At 36.4% G+C, this 15,299-nt stretch overlaps 1 protein-coding gene across 1 annotated transcript; it reads left to right on the plus strand.

The window, feature by feature from the left end:
* Positions 1 to 615: 615 nt before the first annotated feature.
* NAP12 (non-intrinsic ABC protein 12) lies at positions 616 to 11,813 on the plus strand. Its single transcript, XM_068634672.2, has 14 exons — positions 616 to 830; positions 1,632 to 1,705; positions 2,050 to 2,322; positions 3,513 to 3,576; positions 3,663 to 3,809; positions 3,990 to 4,024; positions 4,760 to 4,833; positions 5,219 to 6,138; positions 7,087 to 7,383; positions 7,876 to 8,364; positions 8,676 to 8,824; positions 9,035 to 9,324; positions 9,414 to 9,547; positions 11,344 to 11,813. The coding sequence occupies exons 1-14, from the start codon at positions 643 to 645 to the stop codon at positions 11,498 to 11,500; spliced, it is 3,291 nt and encodes a 1,096-aa protein (XP_068490773.1). The 5' UTR covers positions 616 to 642; the 3' UTR covers positions 11,501 to 11,813.
* Positions 11,814 to 15,299: the final 3,486 nt, after the last annotated feature.

Raw genomic sequence — 15,299 nt, forward strand, 5'->3', positions numbered from 1 at the left:
CCACTTAATAAAGTGGTTTATATTTTAATGTTGTCTGAAGATACCGGTTACTAAACATTAGTTCCATTTGAATCTATCAGTGTTAAGAATGTTATTTTAGAAATGAAATTAAATTGTGTTCAAAGAGAAATATTTATTTAATGCGTACTCATAATTAATTAAAAATTAATTATTTATAATATCTGTACATTTTAATCAATAATAACTACAATTAGAAGTGAGTCAGTTTTTTTTTTCTTTTTATCATATTACTTCTAGAATGCTTTGACTAAAATATACTATTATTTGAAGATATTTAATGAAAAATATTTATTTTGAAGAAATTAATACTAAAATGGACTAAAAAATAAAGCATAAGAAAGTGTATGGAAAGTGTTTTAGCTGAAAGGCCAAAACGAAACCATGCAGAGAAAGAGAGAGAGAGAGAATATGGAAAGAATGTACATGCTTGAATCTAGCCACCCATTTCTCTCGGCCATTTCTTCAATCCAAAACCACGTCCTTTCACCTTTCCCTCAAGCTCCACCATTACCAATGACCAAACCTTTCACCTTTCACCTTTCTCTCCTCTCCTTCTTCCTTTCATCCATGCCATGCTTTTCTCCATAGCGTGCTTCCTTCATCCTCCTCCACACTACGCCAATGAGGAACCATGTTTCTTCCCTCTCTTTCCTTCTGCTGTTGATCCCTTTCTTGCCTCCGGTTCAATGCGCCGATAACACTTTTGCACCATCCTTTTACACCGAAGAAATATACAAGGAGCTTGAAAACCTCGCTATTCTGTTAAACAAGGACATTAAAGCAGGTTTAGGTTTCTGCATCAAGGATGTGTGAGTCAGTCCTTTTCTATCATTGCTTCCTCCTATACTCCTCCACGTAACTCATGTTCCTTCTAGTTATTCACCATGTAGTAACCAACCATGCACACATGTTAGATTAACTAACGCGTCCCAATGCCAGAAATCATGGTATGAAAAGAACCTTGTAAATGGGGAGGGTTATTTCTCGCAACCTTGTATGAAAAGAACTGAATCTTGATTCAAACCCATGATCAATAGTGGGTTACTACTACTGCACAGCTTTACTAATACTTAAAGGCTTAACCTCAAAGTTAATGTTTGGTTAATTAAGATAAAAACTGTTGGAGATAAAACAAATAATAAATATGGGTTTGAATGGAGGATTAGTTCCCCTTGTCCCCGCTAAAATCTCACCTGGTAGGCAACCCTGTTGAGGGAAATTCCTTGACACCTAAGGACTTGTTGAGTAGTTATGATTATGGAGTAAGCTTATGCAGTGATTTTTTAGGCGAGTCTCTGCTGGTAAAATCAACATGCCATTTGTGTCTTGCTTGATAGTATTGGAGTTGTCTTTCAATTTTACCACATTTTTTTCACCGAAAGGTACTTATGAAATATGTTCAAATTATAGCATGAGACAACTCTGCCATGTTAATGTTTCAAAAGTTAGCATTGGTTATTGTAAACATTGTATGTGTTGTAGGAATATAAAAAACCGATAGTAAAAAGATATGTAAGATGAATGTTAGGAGTATCTCAGAGGAGATAACGCATCTCTGTTGCGTTGAAGCTTTAGTGATTCCTTGCTAACAGTACTTGTTGGCCTTTCAGGCAAAAAGATTGGGAGGAAGCATTTGATTTTAAAGGAAGGTTGGATTTCGTGGATTCTTGTGTTAAGAAAAGAGGTATCAGCTCTCGTTCGCGTTGTAGTATATATATATATTGAAGTCAACTCTCTCAAAAGCTCAAACCGTTAGGAGAAGCCATACAAATGATTTTACATCTGGCATGCAAAAGTGCATGGGATTTGAAGCATAACAAAGGCTTAAGTCTACCTTATTATACTATTGCTAAAAATCAAGTTTTATAATGGAGACAACAAGGAGAAAACTTGTGTCCTAGCATACTTTTGTATAATTGAGCCATTTGAATTTAAAGGATGAGGAAGTCTATGACATATGATGAAATTTGCTTTGTTCTTTTCATGTCATTTATTTTATGCAAGTGCCTAATGTGATTTGATTGACAGGAGATTTCAGAGATAGAATATGTACTGTGTCTGAAATAAGGTACTACTTCCATGGTTTCCTGGAACATGGGGCAACATCTACCAATTATGTAAAACCTAACAAGAATTGCAACTTGACCTCGTGGGTTTCTGGTTGTGAACCTGGATGGTGTTGTAGTGCTGACAAAAATTATGACCTGAAAAAGGACATAAAGGACATTCCCTTTAGAACCAGTAACTGTCAGCCTTGTTGTGAGGGGTTTTTCTGCCCTCAAGGATTGACTTGCATGATACGTAAGTATGTCATACCTCTTCAATTTTTACCATTACTTGGCAATGTAGGATGAATTTGTGTTAATTATTTAGACAAACAAGTTTTGTTGCTGAAACATCCATCAGATACTCTTTCCTCTATATGTATCTTCACCATTATTGATGAGTTTGTTATTTTGGCCTTCATTTTCCCCCTTAGTTTCAATGTGTAATATATATAAAGATTCAAGTAAAATGACATGGAAATGTGGACACACATATTTAATTAATTAAATCGATAGTTTATAACATTGATGCATAGAAATGTGGGGTTATCTGCCAATGATCCGGAGAATAATCAAATTTTTAAAGGGAAATACCTGTTAACAAAAAAACAATATATATCCTTAAAATGTCAATGAAAAATAAAAGAAAAATGAATTTTAAAATTTGTTGCGACTCTCGGAACTTTTGAATTTTGATTTAGCATACATTACGAAATGATTCCAAACTTGTTTACATGACAGTAGCATAAATTATGAAGATGGTTCCAAGCTTGTTTAAATTGCTTGGATCGATGGAGAAATGATATAATGTTCTATGAAAATATGTACACGAGTGCTGGATGAGAAGCAACCAGAATCAAAAGCAATTTCATGAAAATGAGGTTAATCTAACTAGTATATATACCCAAAGGACCTGTTCTGAATATGCCAAGTCAGTCAAAGAGAAAAATTATCGTAAATTACTACGAACAATGTCTTGGAGTTAGAGTTTCTTAAAAAAAATACTATAATGTTAACATCATTCTAGAATGATCTATATGTCAAAATTTATCATCACAAGGGTCATTGAGTCTTCTTGTTGTGGGTTAGAGTATTGAATCTCTTCAAGATTACAATATGAAACCTGGATTAATTAATTTAGCATACATGTTGATTATATATATACTGTTGCGAAAAAATATTAGAGTATAAGCATATTATGCTTGTAATGTCTAATGGGGTAGATATGTTTTGAACTTTTTGTATAAAGAGAGTATTTCTAAAATGCTCACATGTATACACAAACTTGTATCTTCTTTTCTTAGAGCTTTATTTTGTTAGTGCTAATTAACTTCTATGTTATGAAAAAACCAACTTTGATTTTGTTTAAATTTGGATTATCTTTTCTGAATAAGATCAGTTGCTCAATTATTTTTTTTAACTTTTCTGATTTTCCTCTCTATGAAGCTTGCCCACTAGGTTCTTATTGTCCACTTGCAAAACTGAATAATGATACTGGAATATGTGACCCGTAAGTTCCACATTCTTCATTGTTTTCTAAGCTTTTTCACTAAAAGTGATGTTTTCTAAGCTTCAACACTAAAAATGAATTTTCAGATATAGTTACCAAATACCTCAGGGAGAAACAAATCATACTTGTGGCAGTGCTGACATTTGGTCTGGCGTGGTGAACAATAGTGATATCTTTTGTTCTCCAGGATCATACTGCCCCACTACAACACGTAAAGTTTCTTGTGATAGTGGGTATTGATTTATCCCATGCCTTATTTTGCCCGTTTTAATTTATCTAAATTTCCCTTTTTCTGATACAATCTAAATAAAATTCCATTATTACAAGCTACTAGTTTTCATGCCCATTACAACCAACCTAGTACTGACTATTCATCATTCATACTAATTAGTTTTTTTTCTTCCTAATTTCAGATATTATTGCAGGAAGGGTTCTACTCACCAAAATCGTGAGTTTTTTTGTTGTATATATCATATGTATAATTTATTTGGTTAATTTATGCATCACTATATCATTAAATAAGAGACCATAAAGATACCACAAGTCACAAAGCGACAAAAAATAGAGGGAGAAATTGTAAGACTCAAATGGGATGGATGGATGCTTTGGGGTTATAATACTTGCAGTGCATTGTAAAACTGCATGTTGGATGGTAGAAAGCCCACAAAAGAATAAATTCAATGTGGCATAAAGGAGAATGTTGCATTGGATTATTAGTAGATAAACCAAATCAGATAGGATTAGGAAACAGTGCATTGGAGAGAACATTGAGGTAGTGCTTACTGTAGAAAAGATGGTATAAGCTTGCCTAAATGTTTTAGGGATAGATGGAAAAGACTTGAAAAAGCCTTGGTATAACTAAACCAGAGTAGATTACATGGAAAATAGACCAATTGCTAGGGTTCAGATCGAGAAAAACTTGACAAAACAAAGAAGGAATTAAAGGTTAATTAATTCTCAATATATATGCTTCTCCATATAGTAGCCAACCTCACAATATTTTAACTTTTTTTCCATAATGGGGTGAAAACCTTGTTACAAAGTTGATATGATAAATGGGCTAGATCATGGAAATTATCTGTCAGTAATTGAATTTAACTTTGTCTTATTTTCTTGATCTATTTTGTTTGAGGAATTGAGGGCACTAAATCAAAACCTTAGTCAATATTGTTACTTTCTGCAGAATGCTCCAGCTTGAGTTCCTGCAATCCAAACACAGCAAACCAAAATATGCATGCTTATGGCGCTTTACTTATTGTAAGTAGAATTGGGTATGGTATTGAACAGGGTCATGCTTTGCTCTCTCTCTCTCTCTATTCCATTTTGCTCGTTTGGTTAAGTAGTATGGAAAACTTTCTTGTCATGTTCCTATCAGGGTTTTGTTATGGTTTGGATTTTGAGTTATTATTCTTGAAGGTCATAGCATTTGTGTTTTATTTTACATACACATTATTGGAGCTTATGGTTGTCTTGTCACACAGTGAAGAAATGCAACATGGTATCAGCACAAAAATGTCCCAAAGTTTACTTCTTTATATTTTGGCATATACTTTGAAATAACATGAAATATTGTCAAATATTTTCCAAGAATCTCTTCTCCCTGTGTCCAGTTTATCATATTTGGTATCTTTTCACCCTGTAGGTTGCATTGAGCACTCTCCTGATCTTCATTTATAATTGTTCTGATCAAGTTCTAGTTACTCGAGAAAGGAGAAAGGCTAAATCAAGAGAAGCTGCTGCTAGACAGGTAAGAGAAACTGTACAGGCAAGGGAACGGTGGAAAATAGCAAAAGATATTGCTAAGAAAGGTAAGGGGGGATTGCATGAGCAATTAACTCGAACCTTTTCTCGAAAAAAATCAGCGAAATCAGATACATTAAAGGTTGGTACCCAAGCTAAACGTGGTATGGGTGATACGTTTTTGCCCTCAGTGCAAAATTCTTCAAGCTATGAGCAACAATCTGAAGATTCAAACGAGCAAAATAAGGCACCTACCAACCTTACTAAAATGTTGAATTCCCTTGAGGATGACCCAAATAGCAATGAAGGATTCAACCTACAAATTGGAGATAAAAATATTAAAAAGCAGATGCCAAAGGGCAAGAATTTACATACACAAAGCCAAATTTTAAGGTATGCTTATGGTCAAATTGAGAAGGAGAAAGCTCAACAAGAGAAAAACAAGAACTTGACTTTCTCCGGAGTTATTTCAATGGCCACTGAAGGTGAGGTTCGAACAAGGCCTGTGATTGAGGTAGCTTTTAAGGATTTAACTCTCACTTTGAAAGGTAAAAGAAAACATCTACTGAGATGTGTGTATGGTAAACTCATGCCGGGTAGAGTTTCTGCTGTGATGGGTCCCTCAGGAGCTGGCAAAACTACATTTCTTTCTGCATTGGCAGGGAAAGCAAGGGGATGCACTATGACAGGCTCAATTCTAATAAATGGAAAGGCCGAATCCATTCATTGTTATCAGAAAATTATTGGTTTTGTACCACAAGATGATATTGTACATGGGAACTTGACAGTGGAAGAAAATCTTCGTTTCAGTGCAAGATGCAGGTTTCTTATTTGACTTGGAGAACTTACTTTGTGGATCTTTTTTTAGTGCTTGAAATATTTTAACTTTGTTACATTACCTCCAATTCACTGCACTTCATTCGAAGGTTAACTAATTTAGCACACTTATTTTGTATGTTTAGCAGTTATATATGATGCATTCCTAATCTCTCATGTTTATTCATGTTTGACTAGTATGCTTTGTTTTGACAATTTGCTTGATACTATTTTAAGTTATTTTTGAATAATGTGCGAGAAATATAACATTGTATCTATATTAACATTAAAAAACTTTACATATTATCAGTATGATATGCTCCCTATTTCCTGCTCTTCCCTCCTTATTTCCATAGGTAACATAATACATACATCTTTCGTCCCTTTATAGTATAGTTCTTTATCAAGTTATCTCTAAAAATTGGTTTCAAGTGTTTGACAAAGTAGCATTTTTTCACAAATCCAAATTACACGAATTTCATTCATAATAGTTTTAAAGGTATGTTGATGGCGGGATATACTTCAAAGGGTGTATGTGTTCTACCTTTTTATTTAAACAGGAAGGATTCATTAAACTAGTTCATTTCTCCCGTGTTAACACCAATCTTGTTTTCTTGTTCTTCTTGTTATGCTAGGACTTGTAATTCTAAAAAGTTGGAATATACATTGTCACTAATAAAATGAGGTAGTAGAGATTTAGAATTGATTTATCATAGTGCATTTCAATACTTCTTACTTTTTTTATGTAGGTGCTAACTTTTAGAATGAACTATGAAGATCATTGAAGATGGAATATTTGCAAATAGAAAAGAATGGATTAAAATTGGTTCAGTTAAACATGCACTAAATGTCTCATTCAAAATGATTGCATTAACTTTTCTCATGAGTTTGTATATCTTTTTGCCTTCTTCTTATTGTTAATTTCATTTAAATGGTTGTTTCTTATTACTGAAGACTATCTGCGGATATGCCAAAACCAGACAAGGTTCTGATTGTTGAAAGAGTAATCGAATCCTTAGGACTCCAGGCAGTGAGGGATTCCCTTGTTGGGACAATAGAGAAGCGAGGTATATCTGGAGGACAACGAAAACGTGTAAATGTAGGGATGGAAATGGTTATGGAGCCATCATTATTAATCTTAGATGAACCTACAACTGGCTTAGACAGTGCATCTTCCACTTTACTGCTTAAAGCACTTCGTCGTGAAGCACTTGAAGGGGTAAATATCTGCATGGTACTTCATCAACCAAGGTAAGATCTTCCTCTCCCATTCTTTTTTTGGGTGAAGTACACATACTGGCAACATGTTAGAAATGGTTTTACAGTAGTGATGATGGTTGCCACTGTTATAATATGAAAGTATTGTATGTATACATTGAAAGTAAAAAAGAAACATGAGATGCCTCCTAGACTCTCCAAGATCTCATACAACCAGACTCATCCAATCATTGATATTTAGAATAAAATATTGAAATTTGAATTTGTTTCTCTTATAAGAAATGAAACAGGGCAATATTGATGTTTTCCTATGACTCCATTGCAGTAAGTATTGTGATAGTTTAAGCAACTTAAACTCACACTACAACTGTGGAGTACTATTGTAGTTGTTAGAAATCTTACAACAACAGTATTGCAGTCGCAATTTAGAACCATTACAATCAATGTATCTAGAAAATAAAAAATGCTCTTTGAATAGTATGCCAACATAGATATCTTACTGTGATTTTGTTGTGATACATACAGCTATACTTTGTTCAGAATGTTTGATGATATAGTCTTTCTAGCCAAAGGTGGTCTTACTGCATATCATGGTCCTGTTAAGAAAGTAGAAGAATACTTTGCTGGCATTGGAATCAACGTACCGGATAGAGTGAATCCTCCCGACCATTTCATTGACATTTTGGAAGGTTTAGTGAAACCAAATGGTACTGTGACCCATGAACAACTTCCTGTTAGATGGATGTTACATAACAGTTACCCAGTACCACCAGATATGCTTCACTTTGCTGATGAAATTGCTGCCGCCTCAACAAATACCACTGATGCAAGTGCAACAACAAAGGGCACAGATGAAGTTGATGATCAATCTTTTGCTGGAGAGTTTTGGGAGGATATGAAGAGTAATGTTCGGATGCGACGAGATCATATAGAGGCAACCTTCTTAAAGATTAAGGACTTGTCTAATCGAAGAACTCCTGGTGTAGCTCGACAATACAGATACTACCTGGGACGGTATGAATTATGAAACCGAAGGGTTTAGTATAGATACAATTTCCCTTAGCGATAACTTACTAGCAAAATGGATTTCTAGATTCTTTTAATCAAGTTTGTCATCTTTGTCTACTATAATAAGAAAAAAATTGAAGTTAGAGTTAATCTTAACATATATATGATATAATTAGAGTGTTTAGAATGAAACTTGAAATCTTAGTTAATCTGTTTGATTAAGTTTAGAGTTCACAGTATATTTGAACAAAGTGAGTTGTTTCTAGTTTTTGTCCCACAACGTTGGTTAATTATTAACTATTTTTCATTCTGTTCAGAATTTGTAAGCAGACACTAAGAGAAGGAAAATCACAAGCAGTTGACTACCTCCTTTTATTAGTTGCTGGTGCTATATTAGGAACTCTTACTAAAGTAAATGACGAAACATTTGGGTCCCTCGGATATACCTATACTGTTATTGCTGTCTGTAAGTTTCAAAACTCCCTACTAAATTTGATTCTTCTTTTTCTTTCTTGGTTAATTGAATTTCTAATTATATATATTCCTGTAAAATTTTTGAATGACTCTAATCATATTAAAACTTCAATTCTTGCTCCTTTAAAAGAAGAGAAAAACTGGTCTATTTTTTATTAAATTACGATTTGTCTCTTCCCTCATTCATTTGGAACATTTGCAGCTTTACTTTGCAAGATTGCAGCTCTCAGATCATTTTCTCTGGATAAATTACAATATTGGAGGGAGAGTGCATCTGGAATCAGCAATCTGGCACATTTTTTGGCCAAAGATTCAATTGATCTTTTCAATACAGTCATAAAACCTGTAGTTTATCTGTCCATGTTCTATTTTTTTAGCAATCCAAGGTCAAGTTTCGCAAGTAATTATGTCATTTTGCTGTGCCTTGTGTACTGTGTAACTGGCATGGCATATGCAATAGCAATTTATTTTGAGCCTGCTCCAGGACAATTGGTACGGATCATATAAACATATACACATTTTCAAATTATTGATAATATAACTGCAGATATGACCTTTTTGTGTTTTCTTATCACTTGTAGTGGTCAGTGCTTCTCCCAGTTGTTATGACTCTCATTGCCAACCAGAAAAAAGACACTCTCTTTATGAAGATCCTTGTAAAGTTGTGCTACCCAAATTGGGCTTTGGAGGCATTTATCATTGCAAATGCTGAAAGGTCTGTTTCATTTAGTGAGTTTATATTCCCTTTCCTTATTGACTTTTTAAGTGAATGCATTCATTCATGCAGATACATTTTTTTTCAGCAATAATAAATAAATAAAATTAAAACTAGAACACACTGCATCACTGTTTTCCAATATTTGTTCCACAAGTTGCACTAGGACAGTCTAACAGAGTAATAACAGCTTCTGCATATACCACCCCAGAACAGGCTTCAACTCCCAGTTTGTATGAACTTGAGAAATCAGTAAATTTTGTGCCTCTGGTTCCACAGTGTTAAGCTCCCTTCTTTTTTTACTGCATCCTGTTTCCCTGCAAAACCACATGCACTGGCATTTCCCATCTTTGACAAGCCTATTAGCTCTGAATTGTGATTGATATCCAAAATCCAAATTGACAGCATGTTCAAATTACAAAATCTAACATACAGAGCATATACAACCTCAACTAGGAAAGCTAGCAGATAAATGATGAAGGTGAATGAAAATGTGTTGCACTAGTTCATCTAGACACGCTTCTTCCCACTTAAAAACTGGTAAGCTACCTAATTGTTCTAAGGCAATGTATGGGCACAAGAACCAAATCAGAGTAGGAGAAATTAATAGCAGGTAGTTTATTTTTCATCCAAGTCGAAGCCTTCAACCAAGCCATATAAAATAATTCCTCCACATCTACCCTCCCTTCTTTAAAAACTACTCTATTTCTATCATCCTATATTCTCCAATGATCCTATATACTCCAAATGGTTGCAATCCACAATTCCTTCCTCACCAGATTTTGCTTTTGAATTATATGAAAAAGATGAAATTGCTCAAAATGGCTCAAAGGGTTATTGCGGATTCCAACCCAACTATCGTATGTGTTCCAAATTGTATATGCTATCTTATAGGTAAGAAACAAATGTTGCACAGTTTCTTCATGTTGGTGGCATAAAGGGCATATTGTACTACTTAGACAAACCCCTCTCCTAATTAAATTCTTCCTTGTGGGCACTTTGCCAAGTATGACCCTTCACACAAGAATTTGAGCATTAGGGAGGGCTTTTGACAGTCCAAAAAGTTTTAATTTTTTTACTGTTTTCATTACTGGCAGTGTTCTGTAATATGGCACAGGCTGACCTGGTTGACTGTCTCATCCTCTTCACCTAACCATCTCCATGTGTCATGGTTTTCCCTATGCAAGAGTACTTCATTTATTTCACTCAGCAGTTCTAATTCTTGTACACTTTCCCATTCAAACCTACTATTTCACTCATCAAGTATCTGTCCAATATCCTACTTTCCCCACGATTCTCCCTTAACTAGTTGAAATAGAATGCAGTTTGGGAAACCTAAGTTTAAAATTAGATTCACCTACCCATTTATCTTCCCAAAATCTGACCAAGTTACCTCATCTTATTTTCCAATATGCAGAGTTATCAATCCAGCTTTCATTTTCTCCTTCTCCACATACTTTGCCTAAGTTTCTCCACCACCAATATACAAATGATAACAAATCTAGATATGTACACACTTTTTGGATGTGTAGGTGTATAAACTCCAATATGGTTCAAAGATGAAATATGATGTTAATCTCCCTTATTTTGTTGTTTACTATGTTTTGAATATTTTTTCATACCAAAATGAGATGAGAATGTGATCTTCAACTAATGTTAACTCAGGAAAAGACTAAACTAATAATATAAATACAAAATTAGACAAACTTGAAAACACAGACCCATTGTAGAGCATACATTGTTCAACAACCTTCTATTCTGACCATATAACTCTTTTGGTTTTCTATTTTTCTTAGGTATACTGGAGTTTGGTTGATAACTCGGTGTAGTTCACTAATGAATAGTGGCTATAATGTGAGAGACTGGCCTATTTGTTTGGTTGCCCTCGTTTTGTACGGTATAATTGCTCGAGTTGTGGCTTTCTTCTGTTTAGTGATCACTCAGAAGAAGTGATTTGGGATATGCTTGTGATCCTAATGTACAAATCAAAGATTTTAAGATGCCATTGCTAGTATATATATGTTATAGCAATTAGGGATAGTTTCCAATTTTTCAGGAGAACACGTGATGCAAGATTTAGTCAAACATTTGAACTTAGCAGTAAGTTGTTTTTAGGTTATATGTTGTTGTAACAATACCTGTTTTTGTGTAAGTATTTTTTTCTCTGTTAGTCATTTGTTCACTTGGACAAATGAGAATTAGTTTGTGCAGAAATGTATAATAGCCAAAGATATTGTCTTAAGCTCGTTAATCCAATTGCTCCTTCAAAAAATAACTACACGTAACTAAACTTGTATGTTTACTAGTGTACATGTTTTTTTTAAATAATTTATATATAATAACAACATATTATATTATAAAGAAAATGAGGTTTGGAGAAGTATTCTGTATGTTTATTACGAGCAACTAACAAAATAATTAAAAACACAAATTAATATTCTTTTACTTTTAAGTTAAATTGGTAATTTTATAATTGGTTTTTCTTAAAGAAAAAACATTGATCACATAAAACATGGTTAATATTTAATTATGATATATAGAAATATGTTGTTTTTTTTTGTTTTTTGAAATTTAATGTAATTTTTTATCAAGTAAAATTTTATTTTATTTTAATATAATATTACCTAGTATTAATATTTAAATATGAATATTTATATATAATATTAAAATTTTAATTTTATTGAACAAAAAATTTTATATATATATATATATATATACTTTCATTAATGAATTATTTTATAATGATTATAGTGGTAACATCACAAAAAGTATCTACTTTCCTATAAATTCAACAAGGACATGTATAAAAGATTTTAGTATTTTAAAACGCAACTTTAAACATGTATTGGTATGCGACAAGACCGAGATGACCGAGACTCGGTCTCCCTGACCGAGCTGATCGAAACTGATGATTTGGTCGACTGACACACTTAACCATTAATGCTCAAATCAAGGTCAGTGAAGCTAAACTATCATTAAAAATTAGGTAATGCAATCATAAGTGTGATTCATTCCACTAATCGGGCCCAATAAGGTAAGTTCATTAAAATAATATAAATAGTGCACATTCCAAGAAGAAAGATACGTCATTATTATTGTACACACCCGAGTGCCAAATACCCTCTTTACTGACTTGAGCGTCGGAGTGCCTTCTCTTGGTACCTCCCCCATTTGGCATCCACCCGAGACTAAGAGCCGAAGGAGTAGCGCGAAGACTAGAAGGATCACAATGAAGCCTTAGCAACCTGCTCAAAGGAAAGAAGAAGACGGAGCCTTCAATAGTTCTTTAGGTTTCATCTCCCTAGCAGGAACAATTGGCGCTCAACGTGGGGCCAAGAGAAACTAGGTGAAGAGAGGAAAGTAGATGGTCTCAACCAGAAGCATGGAAAGGATGACTGAAGTCGACCAGGCAATGCTACTGCTTCTCTGCAGAGATAGATGGTCGAGATGAAAAGGAGGACATAAGAAGTTGTCCAGAAGAACGAACAAGAGATGCAATCTCTCCGGAGGGAGAACGAAGAAATGAAAAATAAGTTGATGGAGGGAGGACCGTCCACTGGACCGACCAATGTTGTCGGCAGGTCATTCACCTCTCCTCCCAACCCGGGACCGGCGGAGGACACAAGGGACAAAATTCCCACCCACGAGATGGATGGCGAAACCTTCCATAACAAGTCGACCAAGACGACTGTCACCATGGACTCGGCCCGCCGACATCCTTTCACCAATACTATCGTTGAAGTTCCACTACCGGACAAGTGGAAGGGTTTCAACCAAGACCGATATGACGGGTCTACTGACTCGGACGAGCACATGGATGCCTACACCACTCATATGAGTCTCTACACCTCAGACAATGTAGTGTTGTGCCGAGTGTTTCCTACATCGCTCAAGGGAGCAGCCTTAGCTGGTTTACCAAGCTCCTACCCAATTCCATTAGATTTGCCACACTCGTGGTGAAGTTCGAGACTCAGTTTGCCACCAGCAAGCCGCATCACCTGACCTCTATCGCTCTAGTGGACATCCGCCAGGAGAAGGGAGAGTCATTGAAAACCTTTGTTGATAGGTTCAACAAAGTGGCAATGAGCATCTTGAACCTTAGCCTGGACGTTTCCATGCATCATATGCTGACAGCCCTGCGCCCAAGGCCTTTTGCTGATAATTTGTGCATGCAGCCAGCTGCCAGCCTGGACGAGCTGAGGAAGAGAACTACTAAGTATATGCATCTAAAAGAGCTCAGGGAGTTCCGCAACCAGACCTGTGTCGAGGCCAGTGGAGAGAAGAGCAAACAAGAGAAGGATCGCCAAGTTCGATCAGGTCAGCGGGGTGACAACGCAGATATAATAGGGACCGAGGAAGCCAGTTCTCGAGATACACCCCCCTGATGACCGCGAGGGGAAGAATCCTGGACAAGGCACTCAACGCCGAGTTGATCCCTCCTCCCAGGAAGATAGCAAGTGCAAACAACGCCGACCGAAGAAAATAGTGTCGGTACCATCAAAATAACAGGCACTCTACTGAGGAATGTTAGGCTTTGAAAGACAAGATTAAGAAACTCATTTAGGCTGGACACCAACACCGATTCATCAAGAATGGTAGAGATGCAGGACGCTCACCTCGTAGAGAGGAGCCCTCTAAGAGAAGAAGATCACCCCCACGAGCCCGAGATGACCGAGACCGTTGGTCTTAGAGAGATGACCCTCCTCGCAGGGATGACCCTCTCCGAGAGGCCGAAAGAAGAGGAAACCGAGAGATTTTCAACACCATAGCCGATGACTTCGCCGGAGGAGGGAGTACAAACAACGGCCGAAAGAAACACCTGTGGGCAGTACACCAGGTGAACGCGGTAGCATTCCGACCGAGGATGTCACCATCACCTTCACAATGACGACTTCAAAGGTGTGGACTACCGGCAAGATGATCCCATGGTGATATCAGTCGATATAGACCGATTCACCATCAGGAAGACCTTTGTGGACCAAGGGAGTTCAGTAGACATCCTCTACTGAAAAATGGTTAAAGCTATGAGGATACCCGAGGCCGAGATGCTACCTTACAACGACATGTAGTCGGTTTCTCGGGTGAGAGGGTGGGTACCAAGGGCTACATTGAGCTATACACCACCTTCGGTCAAGGGAAAAACAACAAGACGATAAGAATCCGGTATTTGGTAATCGACGCCAATACATCCTATAACATCCTCCTTGAGTGATCGTCCATCAACCGGTTGATGGCGATCGTATCGACTCCTCACCTAGTAATGAAGTTTCCATCGCCAACGAGAGATATCCTCACAGTTCATGTGGAACAGAAGGAGGCATGAGAATGCTATGCCGAAAGCCTTCGAGTGGAACCTTTGAGGAACAACATCTCTTTTAAAAGAAAATCCTCTCAAAAGGACCGTTCATCCTAGAAGGCCTGACCGATGTCAGTGGAGTCAACTGTTGCGTTGTGGACTTGGATCCACGGGCGACCGAGGAGAGGTTGGAGGGCAAAGAAGAGCTGAGGCGGGTACCACTTCTGGATGAAGAGCGCAGTACCGCTGTGGGAACATCCTTGGCAGCAGTTGAGGCCAAGATAATGCATGTCACGCTTAAAAAGAATGTAGATCTGTTTGCGTGGACACCATCCGACATGTCGGGTGTAAGCCCAGACATCATCACCCATAAGTTGTCAATGTTTAAGGAAGCACAACCGATCTCCCAGAAAAATAGGGATTACGGCAATGAGAAACGCCTAGCAGCAAAAGCAA

Source organism: Phaseolus vulgaris, chromosome 7 (assembly GCF_051622355.1).
Source record: "Phaseolus vulgaris cultivar YP4 chromosome 7, ASM5162235v1, whole genome shotgun sequence".
Taxonomy (NCBI): Eukaryota; Viridiplantae; Streptophyta; class Magnoliopsida; order Fabales; family Fabaceae; genus Phaseolus; species Phaseolus vulgaris.